The sequence below is a fragment of the Pseudorca crassidens genome, chromosome 21 (genome assembly GCF_039906515.1).
Source record: "Pseudorca crassidens isolate mPseCra1 chromosome 21, mPseCra1.hap1, whole genome shotgun sequence".
In the NCBI taxonomy this organism is placed as follows: Eukaryota; Metazoa; Chordata; class Mammalia; order Artiodactyla; family Delphinidae; genus Pseudorca; species Pseudorca crassidens.
In genome coordinates this window covers 4,485,576-4,509,745 of record NC_090316.1, presented here as the reverse complement: position 1 = coordinate 4,509,745, position 24,170 = coordinate 4,485,576, and the positions used below count along the sequence as shown (strand labels likewise).

At 42.9% G+C, this 24,170-nt stretch overlaps 1 protein-coding gene across 8 annotated transcripts in view; it reads right to left on the bottom strand.

The window, feature by feature from the left end:
* The window catches only part of INTS10 (integrator complex subunit 10), a 36,960-nt gene extending 12,997 nt beyond the window's left edge, over positions 1-23,963 (bottom strand). For 2 of the 8 annotated variants that reach the window (XR_010939483.1, XR_010939484.1), the window contains exons 1-12: positions 23,554-23,963; positions 22,902-22,969; positions 21,621-21,724; positions 19,885-20,024; positions 17,745-17,826; positions 17,110-17,250; positions 16,508-16,679; positions 15,876-16,045; positions 15,009-15,142; positions 4,105-4,261; positions 2,894-2,976; positions 2,028-2,180 (exon numbers count right to left, since the gene is read on the bottom strand). Coding sequence is in view for 6 of the 8 variants with exons in the window: in XM_067721499.1 (XP_067577600.1) it covers positions 2,028-2,180; positions 2,894-2,976; positions 4,105-4,261; positions 15,009-15,142; positions 15,876-16,045; positions 16,508-16,679; positions 17,110-17,250; positions 17,745-17,826; positions 19,885-20,024; positions 21,621-21,724; positions 22,902-22,969; positions 23,554-23,682 (1,533 nt within the window). In the remaining 2 variants the exon portion in view is untranslated. The remainder of the gene's footprint in view (positions 1-2,027; positions 2,181-2,893; positions 2,977-4,104; positions 4,262-15,008; positions 15,143-15,875; positions 16,046-16,507; positions 16,680-17,109; positions 17,251-17,744; positions 17,827-19,884; positions 20,025-21,620; positions 21,725-22,901; positions 22,970-23,553) is intronic. The other 6 variants (XM_067721499.1, XM_067721502.1, XM_067721501.1 and 3 more) reach the window with 6 other exon arrangements.
* Between the last annotated feature and the right edge of the window lie 207 nt (positions 23,964-24,170).

Genomic DNA, 24,170 nt, shown 5'->3' with positions numbered 1-24,170 from the left:
CTGGACCAATGACGTGCTGCTGGATGAGAGGCGGCCCCAGGTGCCCATGGAGCAGGTGGTCTCAAGCCACAGAGAGCAGGGCATCACCTTCTGTCCACCCATCAAATTCCAGTAGTAACAGTCAGAATCGGCTGAGGGAGCATTTCCTGTGTGTCAGGCACAACCCCCTACTACCCCCATTTTACAGATGACGAAGTGGAATCTTCCCAACCTTTTTCATGTCTTGGCACTTCCAGAAAATAGTATTTGTAAGGCTGCTCAGAGCTGGCAGCAAATGATCTGGGGCTTAGCTGCCCAAGCCACAGCTAACTGCCTGGGGCTGAGGGGTCGGTATCCTGGCACATCCAGAATCACCCATGGCCACAGGGTCATGAAGCTCCAGCTTTGAGAGATCGGTAGCTGGGGAGTTAAGAACTTGAACCCTGGAGTTAGACAGGTCACAGCGCTAGTGAGTAGTGAGACCGGGAGTTAACTCAGAATCATATGCCGCCATCCTTCCTTCAATACCCACCTTCTTTCCCCAAGGGTGTGGGCCTGGGCGAAACCACCCTTCCCTGAATGACTGCTGTATGACTGCTGTGCACAGGTCTGAGGCAAACTGCTAGTACTGGATTTTTAACTGTCTTACATAAACACCTGCACTTCTCTCTCCAACTCAAATTAGATGTCCTTGAACACAGGGATCCCACCCTGGAGCACCCAGGAAGTCAACACCTCGATGAAATGGAATGATGACAGCAATGTTGTAGAGAGCTGACCATAACTTATAGGGTTGGAAAAATGGTTACAGGCAACAAACTCAGTTAAAAGCCGTGGGTTAGGGTGGTGGCAGTGGAAATAAAAGGCACTATGCCAAAAGCACTGGTGCCCCATCCTGGAAGAGACAAAAGGACCAGCTTGAGTAAGAGTCTCTGTGACTTGACAGGTGGTGTCTAAGGTCCAGAGAACTAAGGAAATGCACATCTGGACATGCTGAGTCCCAGCCAAAGACAGGCAGTCAGAGACTCAGGAATCGGGTAAGGTAGAAACCAAAGATGAAAGCCTAAGAGCGACCCGCACGGAGGTGGTAACAGGAGCCCTCAGAGAGAATGAGTCTGCGTAGCTTAATCAAATCTACCAGTTTATCGTACGTTCCCTCGTACCGTGCACGGCTGTCTAATTCTACACGACACGTGTGTATCTGTGTGCGTAACTATGTGCTCTCTTAAGTTCGCAAAAGGAATCAATTGAAACTTAGAATTAGGCACCTGACAACGTAAGTGATAGAAAAGCATTTCAATTTTAAATGCACATACTTCACATACTTATTAACTTTTTCTTTCTAAAATTCATCACGGCAAATTGTAAATCATATTTCAAAGTTCAAGTGAAAAAATTTAATTTAGCGTTTTTAATCACAAAGTAATCAACTTAATCTCTATAGAGAGACAAGAAGAAATCCGAGTTGGTGTGTTAAGGTATGACCTGAATCTATCCAGTAACTGTGCGTATAAAGCCGCGCTGGTCACGCTCACCGCATGCAGGTGTTTACTGCGGACCGAAGCTGTGCGACCACCATGCAAGGAGGGGCTCACAGCATGGAGAAGGCAGGTCTGTTCATACAGCTGCTCCTGCAACACCCCTAAGAGGTGTCACCACCACGTAAAAAGAGAACCTGAGTTCAGATATGCTATTGTGAATCTCCATCTCCCACTGGGTGAAGGCCTCTTCTGTCCAAGTACAAGAGGACTGACTCCACTCTAAAGGGATTCCAGGCAAGAAAGTAAAAATCATCCTCAAACAAATGGAATAATGAGCGGGAAATGTGAAAAGTATGGAAGCCTAACTTGAGGGAAGCTATAGAAAGGAGGAAATTAAACAGCATCACTAACCTTTTCACCAGCAGATGAGATAATAAAATCTAGGCAGAAAGAGCAAGCTTCAAGTAAACATGCACTGAATTAAAAAGCCACTCTGGGGAAAAAAAAGAAAGCCCCAAGGTTACCGAGTGCGCCTGCACGTCCCCATACCAGGCACCCAGTACTCACTCTGTACTCCCCCAAGGCAAAGTGGCAGGTCGCCAGCTGGATGAGCGCCCTCTGATGCTCCAAGGTCCCCTGTCCCGAGATCTGTGGCTGAGGAAGCGGTCCCTGGAGAGCGGCCAAGTGGTGCAGGCTGGCTATGGCCTTTTTATATTGACCCTTAGAAAGTCACAGCAAGGAGGGAAACACAGTGCCATTAAAGAATCTCCAGAGCTAATTACGCCCCTAGCAAGCAGCCACAAATCAGGCACCTGTACTTAATCATTTGAGGAGGGAATGGACACAGCTACAGAATCAAACCAACTTAGCTAAAGCTACGTGGAGGATCTGTAGGGGGACTTCATAAATACAAAGATTTTTCTTTCTAGTCTTAATTCTTGAGACTAAATAAAATGACACAAGCTCTTTGGTAGCGTACATTTTGGATATACCACTTCTTTATGAATATTTTACTACTAATACCATTTCTCCTCATGAAGGCTGGAAGCTGCAACCTGCCCATTTCAACAACGGGGGTTGGAAGCTCTCCCTCTCGTTACTGAATCCTCTCTCGCTTCTGGACATAAGTAGCTCGAGGACAGCAGAGCAAGGCAGCAGGGCTCCCCCAGAGCAGAGAGGAGAGGTGAGCAGTGTTTGTCTTTCACTGAGAAATAAAACTCTTACTTTTACAGAGGGGTGTGATTGGACCCCCCAAAAGTAACCCAGATGTGGGCCTGCCGTCCGGAGCTGTTCTCAGCTGAAAGTGGACCACAATCCCCTCATCAGTGAAGAAGGAACATCTGCCTTCAGAGCAGGAGGAAACGCACACATCTTCACGCTGAAGATGCTCACAGCAACCGTGGTCAAGACACAGGTACTTAAACACACATTACCTGATAGATGATCACATCGTTGAGGAAGATTCTCAACCAAAGCCAAGTATCCGTCTTCCACGCCAAACAAATTCTTGTAAATTCTGAGCAAGAATTCAAAAGTTAATTTACCAGAAATACGTAACACAGAAGCAGAGAATAAAACTGACATACCCACCAACAGAACAATAGTCAGAGAGAAACAAATTACCAAAAAATGGATGTAACTTTAGACTTTGATTTCTAAAACAATGGTCTGAACTTTCAGTTCGATAGTAAAGTTAGGGCAGAATACTTACCAGTAATACACAAGCAATAACCTTATTAGGCACCAACACTTCCTAAGCACACATCATGCGCTAGCAGCTGCTCAAAATGCTTTTCACACATTACTTTATCTTCTAAACTGCTTTGCTTTCACCCAGTTAAAGTAATAAATATATGACATTAAGAGTTTCACTCATTTTTTTAAGTCGATTTATGCCTAAAGAAAAACATCCCCTCCAAAAGTCACCATTCTAGATGTGACAAGGAGGAACTGGACGATGCAATGTTTACTTAGAAACTATGACATGACACATCAAACAAGGGGCCTGTATAGGCACGTGACAGGAGCAAGCCAGGGACAAATGTCCACTGGCCAGGAGGAAAGTAACGGCCTTGATCCCAAAGTACAGGAAAATATGCTGGTTAGCAGAGTGCTAGTGATTTCTGAGTAGTGTTGAAATACTCAGTAGTGTAAATATTATACAGAGGAAACTCCCTCTCATTTCTGTCTATGCTCAAAGCGGGCTTTCTGCAGTGTTTGGAATTTGGGCTTTCAAGCAACGGAGTCAAGTCAGGCATCACAGCACCACCTTCTGCAGCCTTAGTCACATGTGGCTGGAGGGGGCACAAAGCAGTGGGCAGAGCGACTAAAAGCACCAGACAAACCCAGCAAGAAAATGGCCAGCAATATAAATTTTAACAGAAAGATCAAACCCCCCCCCCAAGTCCACCCCAACCCTGATTATAATACACCCCCAGTGCACGAGCTAAGAGGTAAATGGTTATTTGAATATTTATAACTGATTAGATTTCCTGCTCAAAAAAGAATCCTATGAAATGTGTGAACTACTGTAATCAATTTAATCAGCCGTTAGTGACGACATTTCGAGTAGAATAATGAACCTTTTCGGCATGATGATTTCCCATAAAAAATGAAATATCACAACAGGATGAGCATGCCTTACCCTTGTCAAGGAATTCCAGGGAATAGAGCAGCTCCCAGCTCTCTCTGGCCAGCTTAAAGCTTTCCAACACCTCGATGGAGTTAGCAAGTTCTGCCTTATTGACAACAATGTGACGATTCCTTCCTTTTGCTGAACAGTCTTCATCGTCTGAACTCTGCTTAGAGAATGTGAAGAACATGATTAAAGTTATAAAGATAGTCACTACTTAAACATTATTACATTTATTGTTGCCAATTCTGATTATTATATGAATTTCATATCAAAGGATACTATCATGAGTATAATACAATTCTTTTGAATTTAACAATTTAGCTTTAAAAAGTAACATAAAATTTTCATCCTTTCACAAGTTTGATAGTTACTTTTAAAATTAAGGTTTTCTGATGATAAATTCTAAGCTTGGGCTTCCCTGGTGGCGCAGTGGTTAAGAGTCCACCTGCCGATGCAGGCGACACGGGTTCGTGCCCCGGTCTGGGAAGATCCCACATGCCACGGAGCGGCTGGGCCCGTGAGCCATGGCCGCTGAGCCTGCGCGTCCGGAGCCTGTGCTCCGCAACGGGAGAGGCCACAACAGTGAGAGGCCCGCGTACCGCAAAAAAAAAAAAAAAAAAAAAAAAATTCTAAGCTTATGTTGGTTTCAGAGTAAAGCTATAGAGTTAAAACTTCCAATAACTTTAAAAATATACCAATGTTATAAAAGCCAAAACTTACATTTTTACATTTAGGGATACAGCTTAATTAAGTAGCACCTGTTTTACAGTTTACTTTTTTCCAATAGGTGACATTTAATTTGCTTCCAAGAAACAGTTTGTTCTGTAGTGCCATAAAATTAAAGCCCGAGTCCTCTGAGAAATAATTAAGAGAAACTGTTACTTATCTTTTGTTCACTGCATATAACTTCTCCAATGGCCACCCAATGCAAGGTGTCTGGCCAGGAATTACATTTGTCTGCACTTACCCATTTTACTTTATAATAAACTTTCCTACATTTCTTGCTCTTCATCTCAAATAAAACCAAAGAAAAGAGAGGGCCTCAGAGAAAGGCAACTATTGTAAATGCCACTGAGTATGGTCAGACTTTTTGCCAAAAACAAGTAAAGTCAAAAAAGCTCCATTTCACTTTATTTTCCTGAAAATTTCTTGAACCTTTTATTCCACCTACGTCATTTTTATTAATTAATTGACCCAAATTAAATTTTCCCTGCAGATTTTTACCCCACTAAGACTGTCTAAAAATATGTACAAATAAACACATCTATGAAACAGAAACAGACTCACAGACATAGAGAAGAGACTTGTGGTTGCCAAGGGTGGGAATAGGGGAGGGAAGAACTGGGAGTTTGTGATTAACAGATGCAAACTATTATATACAGAATGGATAAAAAACAAGATTCTACTGTATAGCACAGGGGACTATATTCAATAGCCTGTAATAAACCATAATGGAAAAGAATATGAAAAAGAATATGTATGTATAACTGAATCAATTTTCTGTACAGAAGAAATTAATATAACACTGTAAATCAACTGAATTTTTTAGATTCAATAAAATTTTTTAAAAATATGTAAAAATATTTCACCTAAAAGCTCCAATCCTCATAAACAAAACCAACAAACCTCTAGCCAGGTTCACCAAGAAGAAAAGAGAGGAACTAAATAAAATAAGAAATGAAAGAGGAGAAATAACAACCAATACTGGAGAAACAAAAAAAATCATAAGAGAGTACTATGAACAGTTATATGCCAATGAAATGGACAACCTAGAAGAAATGGACAAGTTTCTAGAAACATACAGCCTGTCAAAACTTAATCAAGAAGAAACAGATACCCTGAACAGACCAATCACTAAAACAGAATCTGTAATTAAGAAAACTCCCCGTAAACAGAAGTCCAGGATGAGATGGCTTCACTGGGGAATTCTACCAAACACACAAAGAAGAACTCATACCAATCCTTCTCAAACTCTTCCAAAAGACTGAAGAGGAGGGAACACTCCCAAAGTCATTCTATGAAGCCACCATCACCCTGATACCAAACCAGACAAAGACACTACAAAAAAAGAAAATTACAGGTCAATATCTTTGATAAATATAGATGCAAAAGTCCTCAACAAAATATTAGCAAACTGAATCCAACAATACACAAAAATGATCATACACCCATGATCAAGTCAGATTCATTCCAGGGTCACAAGGATGGTTCAACATAACACTAATCAATCAATGTGATACACCATATTAACAAAAGAAAACACAAAAACCATATGATTATCTCAACAGATGCAGAAAAAGCATTTGATAAATCTCAACATCTGGACTTCCCAGATGGCGCAGTGGTTAAGAATCCGCCTGCCAATGCACAGGACACAGATTCGATCCCTGGTCCGGGAAGATCCCACATGGAGCAACTAAGCCTGTGCGCCACAACTACTGAAGCCTGCGCACCCTAGAGCCTGTGTGCCACAAATACTGAGCCCATGCGCTGCGACTACTGAAGCCCGTGCACTCTAGGGTCCACGTGCCGCAACTACTGAGCCTGCATGTTGCAACTACTGAGGCCCACACGCCTAGAGCCCATGCTCCACAACAAGAGAAGCCACCGCAATGAGAAGCCTGTGCACCGCCATGAAGAGTAGCCCCTGCTCACTGCAATTAGAGAAAGCCCTTGTGCAGCAATGAAGACCCAATGCAGCCAAAAAATAAATAAGAAAAAAAAAAACAAAACAAAACTCAACATCCATTCATGATGAAAGTTCTCACCAAAGTGGGAATGAACATATCTCAACATAATAAAACCACTTACGACAAACCCACAGCCAACATAATACTCAATGGTGAAAAGCTGAAAGCCTTCCCACTAAAATCTGCAACAAGACAAGGATGCCCACTCTTACCACTTCTATTCAACACAGTATTGGAAGTCCTAACCCAGCAATTAGACAAGAAAAAGAAATAAAATGTATCCAAATTGGAAAGGAAGAGGTAAAACTGTCATTGTATGCGGAAGAAATGATACTCTATATAGAAAAATCCTAAAGACTCCACACAAAAACTATTAGAACTAATAAATGAATTCAGCGAGGGAGCAGGATACAAGATAGATATACAAAAATCTGTTACATTTCTTCACATTAACAATGAAATATCAGAAAGTAAAAAAAAAAAAATAATCCCATTTAAAATCAGGTCAAAAAATAAATAAACCTAGGAATAAACCTAATCAAGGAGGTGAAAGACCTATATGCTGAGAACTCTAAAACACTGATAAAGGAAACTGAAGATGATTCAAAGAAATGGAAAGGTATCTCATGCTCTTGAAATGGAATAATTAATATTGTTAAAATGGCCATACTACCAAAAGCAATCTACAGATTTAATGTGATCCTTTATCAAATTACCTATGACATTTTTCAAAGAGCTAAAACAAATAATCCTAAAATTTACATGGAACCACAAAAGAACTAGAATTGCCAAAGTAATTCTCAGGAAAAAGAACAAAGCTGGAGGCATAACCCTCCCAGACTTCAGACAATACTACAAAGCTATAGTAATCAAAATAGCATGGTATTGGCACAAAAACAGACATACAGATCAATGGAACAGAATAGAGACCAGAAATAAACCCACACACCTCTGGTCAATTAATCTTCAACAGAGGAGGCAAGAATATACAATGGAGGAAAGACAGTCTCTTCAGCAAGTGGTTCTGGGAAAGCTGGACAGCCGCATGCAAATTAATGAAATTACAACACTCCCTCAAACCATACACAAAAATAAACTCAAAATGGCCTAAAGACTTATATATAAAACATGACACCATAAAACACCTATAAGAGAACATAGGCAAAACATTCTCAGACATTAATCATAGTAGTATTTTCTTAGATCAGTCTCCCAAGGCAAAAGAAATAAAAACAAAAACAAACAAATGGCACCTAATTAAACTTATAAGCTTTTGCTCAGCAAAGAAACTCATAGGAATGCAAGAGATTTCTGTGCATCAATTTTGTATCCTGCTACTTTACCAAATTCATTGATTAGATCTAGTAGTATTCTGGTAGCATCTTTTCTTTTTGTTTTGTTTTGTTTCTTGTTTTTTTGTTATTGGCGGCATTGGGTCTTCGTTGCTGCACACGGGCTTTCTCTAGTTGAGGTGAGCGGGGGCTACTCTTCATTGTGGTGTGGAGGCTTCTCACTGCGGTGATTTCTCTTGTTGCAGAGCACAGGCTCTAGGTGTGCGGGCTTCAGCAGTTGTGGCTCGCGGGCTCTAGAGTGCAGGCTCAGTAGTTGTGGTGCATGGGCTTAGCTGCTCCGCAGCATGTGGGTTCTTCCCAGACCAGGGCTCGAACCCGTGTCCCCTGCATTGGCAGGCATATTCTTAACCATTGCGCCACCAGGGAAGCCCTCTGGTAGCATCTTCATGATTCTCTATGTATAGCGTCATGTCATCTACAAACAGTGACAGTTTTACTTCTTCTTTTACGATTTGGATTCCTTTTATTTCTTTTTCTTCTCTGACTGCTGTGGCTAAAACTTCCAAAACTATGTTGAATAATAGTGGTGAGAGTGGGCAACCTTGTCTTGTGCCTGATCTTAGAGGAAATGGTTTCAGTTTTTCACCGCTGAGAATGATGTTGGCTGTGGGTTTGTTGTATGTGGCCTTTATTATGTTGAGGTAGGTTCCCTCTATGCCTACTTTCTGGAAGGTTTTTATCATAAATTGGTGTTGAATTTTGTCAAAAGCTTTTTCTGCATCTATTAAGATTATCATATGGTTTTTATCCTTCAGTTTCTTAATATGGCGTATCACATTGTTTGATTTGCATAGCAGTATACAAAATTAATGCACAGAAATCTCTTGCATTCCTATACACTAATGATGAAAAATATGAAAGTGAAATCAAGAAAACACTCCCATTTACCACTGCAACAAAAAGAATAAAATATCTAGGAATAAACCTACCTAAGGAGACAAAAGACCTATATGCAGAAAACTATAAGACGCTGATGAAAGAAATTAAAGACAATACAAACAGATGGAGAGATATACCATGTTCTTGGATTGGAAGAATCAATGTTGTGAAAATGACTATACTACCCAAAGCGATCTACAGATTCAATGCAATCCCTATAAACTACCAATGGCATTTTTCACAGAAGTAGAACAAAAAATTTCACAACTTGTATGGAAACACAAAAGACCCCGAATAGCCAAAGCAATCTTGAGAAAGAAAAATGGAGCTGGAGTAATCAGACTCCCTGACTTCAGACTATACTACAAAGCTACTGTAATCAAGACAGTATGGTACTGGCACAAAAACAGAAAGATAGATCAATGGAACAGGACAGAAAGCCCAGAGGTAAACCCATACACATATGGTCGCCTTCTCTTTGATAAAGGCGGCAAGAATATACAATGGAAGAAAGACAGGCTCTTCAATAAGTGGTGCTGGGAAAACTGGACAGCTACATGTAAAAGAATAAAATTAGAACACTCCCTAACACCGTAAACAAAAACAAACTCAAAATGGATTAATGACCTAAATGTAGGGTCAGACACTATAAAACTCTTCAAGGAAAACATAGGCAGAACACTCTACGACATAAATCACAGCAAGATCCTTTTGACCCACCTCCTAGAGAAATGGAAATAAAAACAAAAATAAACAAATGGTACCTAATGAAACTTAAAAGCTTTTGCACAGCAAAGGAAACCATAAACAAGACCAAAAGACAACCCTCATAATGGGAGAAAATATTTGTAAACAAAGCAACTGACAAAGGATTAATCTCCAAAATTTACAAGCAGCTCATGCAGCTCAATATCAAAAAAACAAACAACCCAATCCAAAAATGGGCAGAAGACCTAAATAGACATTTCTCCAAAGAAGATATACAGACTGCCAACAAACACATGAAAGGATGCTCAACATCATTAACCATTAGAGAAATGCAAATCAAAACTACAATGAGGTATCACCTCACACCAGTCAGAATGGCCATCATCAAAAAATCTACAAACAATAAATGCTGGAGGAGGTATGGAGAAAAGGGAACCCCTCTTGCACTGTTGGTGGGAATGTAAATTGATACAGCCACTATGGAGAACAGTATGGAGGTTCCTTAAAAATTTAAAAATAGAACTACCATATGACCCAGCAATCCCACTACTGGGCATATATCCTGAGAAAACCATAATTCGAAGAGTCATGTACCACAATGTTCATTGCAGCGCTATTTACAATAGCCAGGACATGGAAGCAACCTAAATGTCCACTGACAGGTGAATGGATAAAGAAGATGTGGCACATATATACACTGGAATATTACTCAGCCATAAAAAGAAATGAAATTGAGTTATTTGTAGTGAGGTGGATGGACCTAGAGTCTGTCCTACAGAGTGAAGTAAACAAATACCATATGGTAACACATACATATGGAATCTAAAAAAAAAAAAAGTGGTTCTGAAGAACCTAGAGGCAGGACAGCAATAAAGACGCAGACGTAGAGAACAAACTTGAGGACACGGGGAGGGGGAAGCATAAGCTGGGACGAAATGAGAGAGTGGCATGGACATATATACACTACCAAATGTAAAACAGATAGCTAGTGGGAAGCTGCTGCATAGCGCAGGGAAATCAGCTCGTACTCTGTGACCACCTAGAGTGGTGGGGTAGGGAGGATGGGAGGGAGAGATGCAAGAGGAAGGGGATATGGGGATATATGTATATGTACAGCTGAATCACTTTGTTATACAGCAGCAAGTAACACACCATTGTAAAGCAATTATACTCCAGTAAAGATGTTTAAAAAAAAAGAGAAAATCATAAGCAAAACGAACAGACAACCAATGGACTGGGAGAAAATATTTGCAAACAATGCGACCAACAAGGGATTAATTTCCAAAATATACAGACAGCTCATGCAGCTCAATATCAAAGAAACAAACAACCCAATCAAAAAATGGGCAGAAGACCTACACAGACATTTTTCCAAAGAGGACAAACAGATGGCAACAGGCACGTGAAAAGATGCTCAACAACACTAATTATTTGAGAAATGCAAATCAAAACTACAATGAGGTATCACCTCACACTGGTCAAGATGGCCATCATTAAAAAGTGTACAAATAATAAACATTGGAGAGGGTGTGCAGCAAAGGGAACCCTCCTGCGCTGTTGGTGGGAATGTAAATTGGTGCAGCCACTATGGAGAACAGTATGGAGGTTCCTTAAAAAACTAAAAGTAGAGCTACCATATGATCCATCAATCCCACTCCTGGGTATATATGTGGAAAAGACAAAAAGTCTAATTGGAAAAGATACATGCACCCCAATCTTCATAGCAGCACTATTCACAATGGTCAAGACATGGAAACAACCCAAGTGTCCATCAACAGATGACTGGATAAAGAAGATGTGGTATATATGTACAATGGACTACTCAGCCACAAAAAACAATGAAATAATGCCATTTGCAGGACCAATGGATGGACTTATTATACTAAGTGAAGTAAGTCAGAGAAAGACAAATATTATATGATATGACTTGTATGTAGAATCTAAAAAAGACACAAATAAACTTATTTACAAAACAGAAACAAACTCACAGATATAAAAAACAAACTTACGGTGACCAAGGGGAAAGGGGGGGCGGGGGGAGATAAACTAGGAGTATGGGATTAATAGATAAAAACTACTATATATAAAATAGATAACCAACAAGGACCTACTGCACAGCACAGGGAACTATATTTAATATCTTGTAATAACGTAGAATAGAAAAGAATCTGAAGTTGTACACCTGAAACTAACACAACATTGTAAAACAACTATAGTTAAAACAAACATAAAAAGCTCCAATCCTCAAGCTAAACTCAGAAAAAATTGGCACCTCCCTCCCACTACCTCCCCGTCCCACCCTAGTTAGCTTCATATTCTTATCCCCTTAGTAATGACACACACCCCAATTCCTTTCAAAACCAAAACCCATCTGTCAGGCATCTTAGCTCATCGGGGCCACATGTGGGCCACACGTGGGCCATCTAGTGAGATACAGTAATAGGAATGGTGTGTTCATCGCCGTGGCAACTCATGGAACATATTCCTGCCTCAAAATGAGATCAGGAGTTTCTGGAAGGGCCTCAGATGTGGTGGGGATAGTGTGGAGTTCCAAACAGTCTGTAAAATTTCGAGAAATTGATTTCGAAATACAGTAATGCACTCTGAGGCTCTGCAGGGATGCTCTGAAGCAGGAGTCTTGACCTCAGGGAAGGTACACGAGTGTACGTGGTGGAACACCCTGCCCACAGGGAAGACTGCCCCCGGCTCCAGCTGCCTGGCAGGCACTTAAGCTGCGGGGAGAATGTCCACCCCACTGCAGGGGTGGGCCTCCACAAGGGCCAGCATTATCAGAGACACCAATTATTAAAGGGAAGTCAGACATCTGGATAGTGAGAGAAAGCTTCCAAGTTTTAGGTGCTAGGTTAGTAAAAACAAAACAAAACAAAACACTACGAGTAAAACAAGACAGGTCTGTGAGCTGAGCTCATGGGCCACCAGGTATGTCCCTTGCCACAATGGGACAAACAGACCTGGCTGGACCTGCACTGGGTGGGGCAGGCAGTGGGACGGAGACCCCAGACTGCCTGGAGGGTCAGAGCATGAGAGCAGAGCCTGCTAGACGGCACACGACGAGTGAAGGATGGAAGGAGGAACGGATGGGCCAGAGGCTACACAGCTGTACCACTGCCCGGACCCACACCCGGGAAGGCATGTGTGAATCCCCTCGCGCACCAGAGCTCACCGAAGGCCTGCTGGGGCGCAGGCACCGTTCAGATGGATGCCCAGACACTGCCACTGGCCCCGTGGAGCTTGTACTCTGGTGAAGGGACACGGACAGCAAACCAACCAACCAAGAAAGAATGAAAAATAAACTGCAATAAGGGCTATGCAGAATTAAGATACAGTAATAAAAAGAGAAAACTGACGGCCATTTGGAGGCAGCCTCCGGGAGAGAGCTCAGCTCTGGGCTGAGCACTGCCCGATGGGACCCAGCCAGGCACAGAAAGGCACTCCGCCCCAGTGCATGGCTATGAGCTGCGCCGGGGCCCGGGCAGGAGCAGCGGCAGCCAGTGTGTCTGCAGCACCGAGGGCGGCTCAGTGCATGCTCTGAAGCCAAAGGAAAGAGTCTGGATTTTATTCTTAGAGTGATGCGGAGCCGTCAGAGGCAGAAGCCATGTCTTACTCACATTGTAAAAAGGTCACTAAGGCTGCTGGGGAGAGGAGAGATTGTGGGAGGCAAGAGTGCGAGCAGGGAGCCAGGATGATGACTCGGGTGAGCCGGGGCAGAGGCCGCGGTGCCTGGACAGGGAGGGGGTGGAGAGAAACTCAGGGCGCGGCTACGCTACATACACTGAATGACAGGCCACTGCTTTTCATTGAGACTAGGGACACACAACCTACCACCTACGTGGGTGGGAGAGGTGTCTGTGGTCTTACTGTGAAACCACACACCCTCAGAAAGCAGAAAGGAGAGCTGACAAGAGCTACCCCGCCTGGGAATGTCAGGAAAGAACGGAAGAGCAGACAGAGGGCATCTGGGAAAGCCTGGTTAGCACGGAGATCTCAGCCTGGGGTTCAGGGTTGGGCTTCAAAGCAAATTGTGCATGTTGAGCATTTTTCTGTGGAAGGAAACAAACCAGTTTTTCAGAACTAGCACATTCAGAATGGGCCACGTCTTCCCACTCCAAACCATTTCATACTCCAGAGCCTTGGAGACATCAGATTAAACTGATTTTCAGACCTGTCTCTCATCAAGCCAGGGTCTCGTTAAATGTTACCCAAGGGCTGAAGAAGAGCATGTTAAGAAACTGAAAGGTGGAGAGAAGAGGGGACAGAAGTTGGGTGAGACTCCTGGCTGCCCTCACACTTCCACCAGAAGAGGGGCTGGCACGCTATGCCCTGCAGGACAAATCCTGCTGTCTCCCACTGTCTGTGGCTATTTCTGCACTTTAGGAGCAGAGCTGAGTATCTGCAATGGAGACGCATGGCCTGCAAAGCCTGAAACATTCACCACCCAGCATTTTACAGGACAAAGTTTGCTGAGACCTGACCGAGAGCATCCCCACTGTCACATTACATGACGGGCCTCCACAAAAGTGCTCCTTGAAAGAAAGGATTCCTCTGCTTAAAAAGAGTTCGAAAATCAGCGCTGGGCACTGGCTTGCCAGCAGGCCAGACCAGAAGACTGATGGTTCACTCTCTGGTTTCCTGCATCTTTGTGCAAGCTGCCCCTTCTTAACAAAATCTACTTCCCAATTCCAAACAACAAAACCCTACGAGGCTGGCGTCAAATGCCAACCTCCTTCATGGGACCTTTCCAACATCTCCCCTGGGGTTATGACTTCCTACCCCGATGGCTAAGAACTCCCCGTTCGGCGGCCAGTGCCCCTCGGCACCCCGCTCTATATGTCCAAGGTAGTTTATTTGGTTTTGCCTTTTAAATTTAATCGATGGCACTAAGTCAAACAGGTATAAACGACTTATACCAGGGCTCCTCAGCCTCAGCACTAGCGGCCTTTGGGGCTGGATAACGCTTTGCTGTGGGGCTCTCCTTGTGCACAGGAGCATGTTTAACAGCATCCCTGGCCTCCGTTCACTAGGTACTAACAGTAATCCCTCCCCACTGAGCCATGACCATCAGAAATGCCCTCGGACACTGTCAAATAACCCAGGGGGCAAAATCACCTCTAGTGGAGAACCACTGATTTTATATAGTAATTATATTTTATAATTAAAAGACCCAAGCTTTATCAATTTAGCTCCAGAGCCATGTTTTACAAAGATTCATTTCTAGCAAACCATAAACATATAATCTGTTAACAATTATATCTGAAAGAATTACCATGGTTTTTTCTCTTCCCTCAGCTAGTTTCCTCTTTTTATGTATGTGTTTATTGCGATCGATCTCTACATCACCGTATACATTTGATATGTCCTCCAGAAGAACCAGTGGAACTTGGCTAGGGGCATTAGGACCTGTGGATGGAGGGAAAACACCAACACTTAAAAATGCAGCAGGGAAACAGTACTTAATATCAGGTGGAAATTTACTCAAACATCGTGTGAAAATACGTTCAGTGTCATCCCAGCTAGGTAAACAAATAAGTATACATATACAGAAATGAAAAACTGTACAGATATAAACCAAATTGTTAATAAATGTTCTTTCTCAGTGGTGGACAAATTTTTACAATGATCACGAAGCATAAAATTACCAAAAAAAGAAAAACTACCAAGTCACACATACACACATACATTATTGTTATAAATTCCAAACAAATCTAAATATATGAAACACTATAGTCAATACACAAAAATGAGAGCTGCATTATACTGGAAGTATTGTGGGTGATCTCACCCTGTAGTTTTCCTGTTTTTCACATTCTCTAGAATTTATATGCATACATCTTATTTTAAAAATCTTTGTCTGTTGAGAAGTCATTGTGAAATCTACTTCAGTACTTAGCTACATCTGCTGCTTTTTTAAAAGAGGCATTCAATATCTGTAGTTTCACAGTACCACTACATCCTTTGATATATAAGTTTTTAATGAAAACTTTCTTACATAAAAATCAACAACTAATGAAAGCTCTGGCATCACCCCGCAATTACTTGGATCCAAGAACAATGTTAAGGTAAACATTTTCATCTTCCTCACCACCCACAATGAGGCCAGTATTTTGAGACACTCTAAAATTCTTCAACCAACCTTGGAATAGAGACGGCTGTATGCTGTTGACATACTGAAATGCATTCTTAAAGAAGACCAACATAGTGGAATAAACCACTTGGTTTTTATATTTTGCATGAGCTTCGTTATCAAAGTTGTTCATGTATCTGCAGAGATCCTTCATTCTATGCAAAATATCACCATAGCTTCTGAAAGGTGAAGGACAATAAAAATTATTTAATTACTCTGGGCTTGTCAGCAAAAGGTCTACCAGAGAAAAGCCCCAATAGAACCATTACAACTACCAAATGTGGCTCTAGGCATGTAAAACTATTCTTCATTGTCTGCACACGGATGCAAATTCCTCTTCCGAATTAGAGTAGCAACAGGCCAAGAGTTCATGACACAAACATGCCAAGTAGCTTCTCTTTCCTCTAAACGCCAAGGAGTTCTTCAAACTCAATATCATCTTAAGAGTTCATACTCCCGTTGGGAATCTTTTAATAAAGTGAAAAACCACACTCTTTTGCATAAATACTGAGTGTTACAGAATTTGCCCAGACAGAGGTGTCCCTATACATTATATGCTTTTAGAAAAAAGTATTTTGTTTTATAGAGAGTATGCTATCAAAAGATTTGTTATGCAATCTTAGAAATGAACAGTTTTGTACCGTCTTCCTTTATCCATCTGCCAGTCACATCTCATTCCAACAACATTCAAAATCTTAAACAACCTCTCCCAAGGGTCCACGATCTGGGATGATTTTTCAGTCAGCCCCTCTATTATGTACTTCTGAGAGCTACGTTTGCTCGGTGACATTAAATCAGACGTTTCCTGGGTACCTGAGATGTGAACAAAAAGTAGTTTACAATTACCATTACTACTTACTATTTATGCAGTACTTTATAGAGAAAAAACGTCTAACTCCCCATGCAAGAGGCAAGAACACAGAACTTCAACATGTTGTGTGTTTTATTCAAAGACCCACCACTGGCCCCTGGTAGAGTAGGAAGGGACCTTTGAGCTGTGGTTAACGTATGAAGCTAACCTTACAGTTCAGCAGGTTCACTGCTTCAATCGAGGGGTAAAACTGGCTCCAGAAAAGTCTCATCTCTTAACTGTAGTGTTTTTTTCTAGGAACCATCTTTTAGCAAGACTATCAAACTGGTATGTATCCAGAGGAGAATAATCAGAATGTTGAGGGACTTCTGAGCTTGAAATTTTACAAAGTAAGAAATACAATAAAATAAACTGCAGGTTATTCCCACTTACCTTGATGCTGACTCTCTATTTGAGTAGACCTAGTGACGTAATTGATATAAAATTCAGCTGCTTTGTTCAAGTACTTATACAACAAATTGGCGGGCAACCGAACATCATGGTTGTTAATTATTAGAGGAAGGACATCACACACTGTTGAAGAGGGAAAATGAGGAAAAACCGATTAAGCTGTTTGTCTACTCTAGGGTTCTGGCAAAAACAAAATTTATTTTAGAGTTCACTTAATGTAGTACCTGAAATATATAGGCAAAAAAGAAACCCCTTATGGCACATTTATTTAAAAAATGCAGTGCAGAGCGACACCAGTGGATGGAGTCAGGAAGGAAACACACAGGCAGATTCCACATTATGAGTGATGTTTGGGTGGAAATTCAGGTGTTTATTAGTATGCCTCATACTCAAATACATGGTTACACATATTCTTTCAGAAGTATCAACTATTACATAATAAAAATTTAGGAGTTGTTTAAAATGCTTTCTGAACTGAAAAAATAAACACGGATTTAAATCCCATAATACGAAGAGTTCCTCTGCTTTCCACAAATGACCTTATTTCTGAAATGACACTTACCCCCAGCATATTCTACTTAGCATAAGGAATGAATACAAAATGTAATTTTTCTTACCAAATAATTTTCTAAAGCAGTTAACAGGAGATTCTTGCTCTTCAATAGTTTCAGCCTCCAACAGTGCCTCCCCAAGGCCAACCTGTTTCAAAATACAATTAATCATCTGTGTTAAGTTTCAGATGTCAGAATTACATGAATAAACACCATATTTGATTTACCACATAGTTTGTATATTCAAACTTACCCAAGAAACAAATATTATCATTTTAAAGACTAGAAAACAAAAGAATGCATCAGCAACACCACCCAGAAGGGAACCCTACATTCACCTGACCACAGACCACTCTGTCTTGGTTATTCTCCCCTGAACTAGTAAAATTAAAATGTCTAAGAAACTTAATGGAAGCACTGGAGTAGTTTGATAATACAGATGTAGAGATTTTTCTAAGAAATGTAGAAACTAACTTTATTCTCTACATCAAGATGTATCATGTAGACAAAACAACATTTTCAAGAGTTGCCGGGAGTAGTCAGTCATACAGCCTGGACTAGGTCGGACACAACTGTTTGAGAAGGCCACCTTCCCATTACTGATGCCCTAGCCTAGTAGAAAGCTGGCTTCTCCAAATCCACCAACACCTGCATCATCTTCCTTGCAACCACCTGGGGATGCATCGGGTGGGGGGAGAGGGGAACCATGTAAACAATTACATGAGACAGAAAGTTAAAAGAGTAATCGTCAGGGAGGACACCAGGTTGAACAGCATCCCCCCAAAATTCACGTCCACTCAGAACCTCAGAATGTGACCTCATATATTTTTTTATCTTATAAAAAAGGTCTTCGTGGGACTTCCCTGGTGGTGCAGTGGTTAAGAATCCGCCTGCCAATTCAGGGGACACGGGTTCGAGCCCTGGGCCGGGAAGATCCCACATGCCGCCGAGCAACTAAGCCCGTGTATCACAACTACCGAGCCTGTGCTCTAGAGCCCGTGAGCCACAACTACAGAGCCCACATGCTACAACTACTGAAGCCTGCATGCCTAGAGCCTGTGCTCCGCGGCAAGAGAAGCCACCGCAGTGAGAAGCCCGCGCACCGCAATGAAGAGTAGCCCCCGCTCGCCGCAACTAGAGATAGCCTGTGCGCAGCAAAGAAGACCCAACGCAGCCAAAAAAAAAAGGTCTTCGTAGAAGTCATACTGGATCAGGGTGGGTCCTAAATCCAATGACTGGTATCTTTATAAGAAGGTCATGTAAAGACACAGGGACACAGACCACAAAGAAGGCCACGTGACAACAGAGGCAGAAACAGAGATGAAGCTGCAAGCCAAAGAATGACAAGGATCGCTGGTGCCCCAGAAGCCAGGATGAGGTGAGCAGGAGTCCTCCCCAGAGCCTTCACGGGGAGCACGGCCCTGCCCATACCTTGCTTTTGGGCTTCGAGCTTCCAGAATTGTGAAAGAATAAACTTCTGTTGTTTTAAGGCACCCAGTTTCTGGTATTTTGTTACGGCGGTCCTTGAAACTAATATACGGACGTACAGAGAAGGTTAACTGGGGCCAGCAGCCAGAAAAGTGGAGCCAGAAAGAATAAGCCAAAGAGGTTGAATTAAGAAAGTTAAAGATTTGAATCCCACTTCTCCATTACTGGCTACGGGAAGTGACTAACATATATGTAAAGTAGGATGCTGTCTACCTCCACGGATCTAAGGAGTATAGGAGGACCTACTGAACACCGACCAATGCCTGCCAGTAGCACTCAATAATAATTAGAGATATGAGGAAAGGGCAGAGTAGAGGGAAAACAGTGACCATATGGCAAAAGCATATGAAAAACGTTAAGAATACAAACTATGGCTCTCCTTTAAATTCAAACACACTGTTCAATACAATGAAACAGATTATTTTTTAAAACTTTAGTGAACTTCACAAATTGAAGATAAGTTGCACTGTCAAGGCTTGGTAATTGTTTCCTCACACTGCTAACACAACTCCTACTGGATATTCATAGAGTTTGGTAACAGTGACGCCCTTTTAGCTTTACTGACGAAAGTTCCTTGATTTGAATTCAATCTTACCCGGTGCTCCTCAGAATTAGAGCAATCTGCGTTAGAATAGCACACACTAGCTCTGAAACATACTCGTGGGTCCACTGATCAATTTTATACTCTTTTATGAAAAAGGAAAGGATCAAATCTTACCCCATGCTGTACCACCGTTTCAGGGAATCGTCTCAAAAGTAGAAGCAACATTTCTGATCGTTCCAAAGTGTTGAAGCATTGTTCTGTAACCTTTAGTAACATTTCACACTGGACCCGACCAGGAAGAGTTTCAAATAAACCTGTATATAACATATTTCACTTTTAAAAGTTTCTTTCAGAAAGAAAATACGGAAGCAAAAGTGGAAATAAGGCATCATCATGTACAGAATGGTATATACTAAGTGAAGAATCACTATTGTTGGAGTTCACCTACAACCTGGAAGGCTTTGGGGTCAGATATTATTGGGCATAAGATATTTGCTGAATGACGATAAAACCTTTGGAGGCCTTATTGGATCTAGAAGAGAAGAATGATGTCTGGGAAGGGTCACAGCAGTGTTTGCTGCTGACTGAGATAAAAAACACTCACTTAAGTTGAAATGACCTAAACAATCTACTTTCTTTTTTATCCAAAATCTGAAATACTGGATTGGCTATAGCAACCAACACAGAGTGAAGGTTAATGAGAAAGGTCATAAATTACTAAAAGTTTCTCTCCTGTTCTGTGGAGATCTGTCCAATCTACAGATGTTTTATGATTACTGTAGAACTTGTTAAAATATATTCAGTTTCCCAGGCTAACTGATAAATCCACATCCTTTAAGAAAGTTTAAAGGGTTCTAAGCATATGCTCAAGGGATCAAGTGACATCATTTGTACAGGCTTCAGTTGCCAAGAACAAAACATGCATATGGGTACCAATACCACAGATGTGACTTTTTTGTGAAATTACTACACAGAACTTGGTATTCCAGAGGTTTTAAAAAGAATTATATGTTTTTTATTATAATATAATTCTACTTGGAAACATTTTGGTATATCTACAACTGTATTATATGAGATAGCACCATCATTATGTTCTAATAACAGTAAAAAGAATGATCACTTTCTAGATATTTCTGTTTTTCAGAAAATTATTATTTTTAAAATTAACAGCTCAAAAAAACTGCATCTTATTGGGCTCACAGTTGTGAGTCACTTTTACTATGGTGAAATAATTGCTAGTATTTTTACCCAAGTAGGCAAAACTTCCAAAATATAATTACTTTTAATCTCTTGCAGACATTTTATAAAAATTAGATGAATTATCTTCTTTTACGTTTTTGCTTCTAATTTTATAAATTATGTATATTGCTAGAGTATGTAGCATAAAACACATTATTATATCTTATCTCTGATATCTTAATGATAGCTTTAATACCTTAGCTATTTATCGATGTTGATAATTTTATTTTTTACATCTTTATTGGAGTATAACTGCTTTACAACGTTGTCCTAGTTTCTGCTGTACAACAAAGTGAATCAGCTATACGTATACATATATCCCCATATCCCCTCCCTCTTGCTTCTCCCTCCCACCCTCCCTATCCCATCCCTCTAGGTGGTCACAAAGCTGATCTCCCTGTGCTGTGTAGCAGCTTCCCACTAGCTATTTTACATTTGGTAGTGCATATATGTCAGTGCTACTCTCTCACTTTGTTCATCTTCCCCTTTCCCCCTGTGTCCTCAAGTCTGTTCTCTACGCCTGTGTCTTTATTCCTGTCCTGCCACTAGGTTCATCAGAACCATTTTTTTTAGATTCCATATACATGCGTTAGCATACGGTATTTGTATTTCTCTTTCTGACTTACAGAAGTAGTAATTTATACACCAGTAAGTTATCATTTTATTCTTACTTCTTAAAAATTGGGTTTGTTTATCCTGTGAATCGTTTCTTAATGCTGATGTAATAATGCTGATTTCTCTCCACACCACGGGCTGATCTGGGAAATTCACAAACCTATTTTTAAAATGAATGCATTAAATTAAAATGTCAGATTCTAAATAGTATCCAAAAAAGAAAGTAAAACGCTAGCATCAGAGAAAAACACATTTTACTATATTCCAAGTGAACACATAGATGTACCAAAACAAACTGAAATAAAGATATAAAAATAAAAACTAACAAAAATGAGGGTACTCACAAAAGTCTTTAGTTTTTTTAATAAGTGAAAAGACAAGTGTCCATAATATGCAAAACACTACTAAACGGCAAACAAGAAAAAAAAAACTCCCCAAAGAAAAAAATGGGCAAAGGTAAATCACAGAAAAAATACAAACAGCCAAATATTTGAAAAGATACTCAGTCTTATTAGTAATACAACAAACACAAATCTTTAAAAAATAGCAAGATATTGCCTTCTCCTACAGCACCGGCAAAAATTGACAGCTGAGGGAAAGACGGATAATATCCAATGCTGGCGAAGGTGTGGGAAAACAGGCACTCAAAGACGGTCAGTGGAGATGTAAACTGAACAGTACTTTTTGGAGAGTAATCTGACAGTGCATCGAAATTTAAAATGCGCATACCCTTCGACTAGGAAAACCTACTCTAAGAATCTACTCTACAGAAAAACACCCAAATGTGAGTACCAAACTGCTTTCTGACACTCTGAATATAATTTCAAACAACTGGAAACTACCTAAATGTCCGCCGACAAAAGAGGGCTGAAACGCTATGCAGACAGGAGAAAGAACCAAGTAGATCCCTACATGCTGGCCTGGAAAGAGCCCCATCACAGTGGGTGTGCAGTAGGCGCTCACCGCTGCAACTCCTCCCCCAGAACCTACTGATGCGTCCTGGGCCGTACATGCACACAGACACACACGCTCCTGAATTCGGGCCGAGGTTAGGAGGGACTTCCACTGATTATTCTTTATACTTCAGTACCGTCGCAACTTCTGCGAGGAGCCTGTATTACGTTATTCCCAAAGTAAAATAAATGATTGAATGGAAGAGCTGTAACAAGAATAAAACCTAAGAAGACTTCCCTGCAGTTAACGGAAGGCCTAGACCACTACCAAGTTAAGCTTTAGGTGCCGGACACGCAGATGAACTTGAGGACCTTCCCCCAACTCCCTCTGCCACAGACAGAACGGAAAGCTCCCGAGAGGTGCGGGGCGGCGTCCCCACTCACATGTCGTAGAGCAGCCTCCCGGCGGTGGCCGTCCGCTCCGCGTTCCGCTCGATGGTGTACATCTCATACTGCAACACGGGCCGGGGCCGCGTCAGGCCCTCCGCCCGGCCGGCCCGGCTCACCCCACCGCCCCGGAGGTCCCAGGGTCGGGCATCACGTGCTGACGGAGCCTCAGGGCTCGCGCCGCGCGGCCCCGGAGCCCCGGATTAGCGCAGGCACGTCTCCGGCGGCCAGCGGGGCTTCTGACTATCCCGGACGGCAACGCGGTGCAGGTCTATGCCGTTCGCGTCACTCGGATGCCTTTATCAACCGCGGGGCCCGCAGATGCGCGGTATTGGTCCCCTCACACAGCCGCAGCCCGGAGCTGGCGCCTGTGTTCACTACACTGCACCCCAGCTCCCTCCCACGGGGACCTAGAACACCCCACCCCGCCCCTGCCCCCGCCACTACCCGCGCCCACGCGGCTGCCGTCCGGACCCACGAGCCGGCGGGCGGCCTTCCCAGGCGGCGCGAGGCGCTGTCCCGACCGCCAAGAGGGTAACGCTCCCGTCGCCCCGACCCGGAGCGGGGCCCAGGGTCCCCTGGGCCGGGCTTGCTGGGGGCTCAGGGAAGCGGGGAGGAGCGCCCCACCTGCGCCCCCGCCCGGCCTCACCTGGATGTTGAAGTCTGCGGGGTAGAGGCTGCGGGCCGTGATCAGCCAAGCCTTGGCGGCCCACAGGTCCTGCTGCACCAGCTCGCGGGCTCGCTGCACCAGGAACTCGCAGTCGCCCTGGGCCGACATGACGCGGGAGGCCTCAGGCGGCCTGAGGCTGCCGGACCTTCCAGCTGGGGGACGCCGCGGACCTCGCCGCCGCGGCCCGTGCTGCCGCCGCCGCCGCCGCCACCACCGCCGCGGACGCTACTGCGCAAGTCCGGGGTCGCGCGGCAGCCGCAGGGTGGATCCGGGACGGCTTCCGGGCTTCGCCAGTAGCCTCCTCCCGGGCACTCTGCGCCTCTGCCCGGCGGCTTCCTCCTCTGGGGACCTAGTGCGTTCGTCACGGCTCTTCCAGGTCGCCTCCAAGACGCGGAGGAGCGGATTCTCACCCTGCTCGGGAGCGACCCCGGTGCAGCCAGGGAGCATGCGCGGAGCCCGGTCCTGGCGGCGCCGGGGAGCCGGGTGGTCAGTCTTGGCTGGGCAGCCGGGGGCCGGGCGGGGAAGACCCTGGAGGGGGGAGCGCCGAGGGGCTTCGCTGAGGCGGCGGGAAGAGCCCCCTCGGGACCTCCGGATCG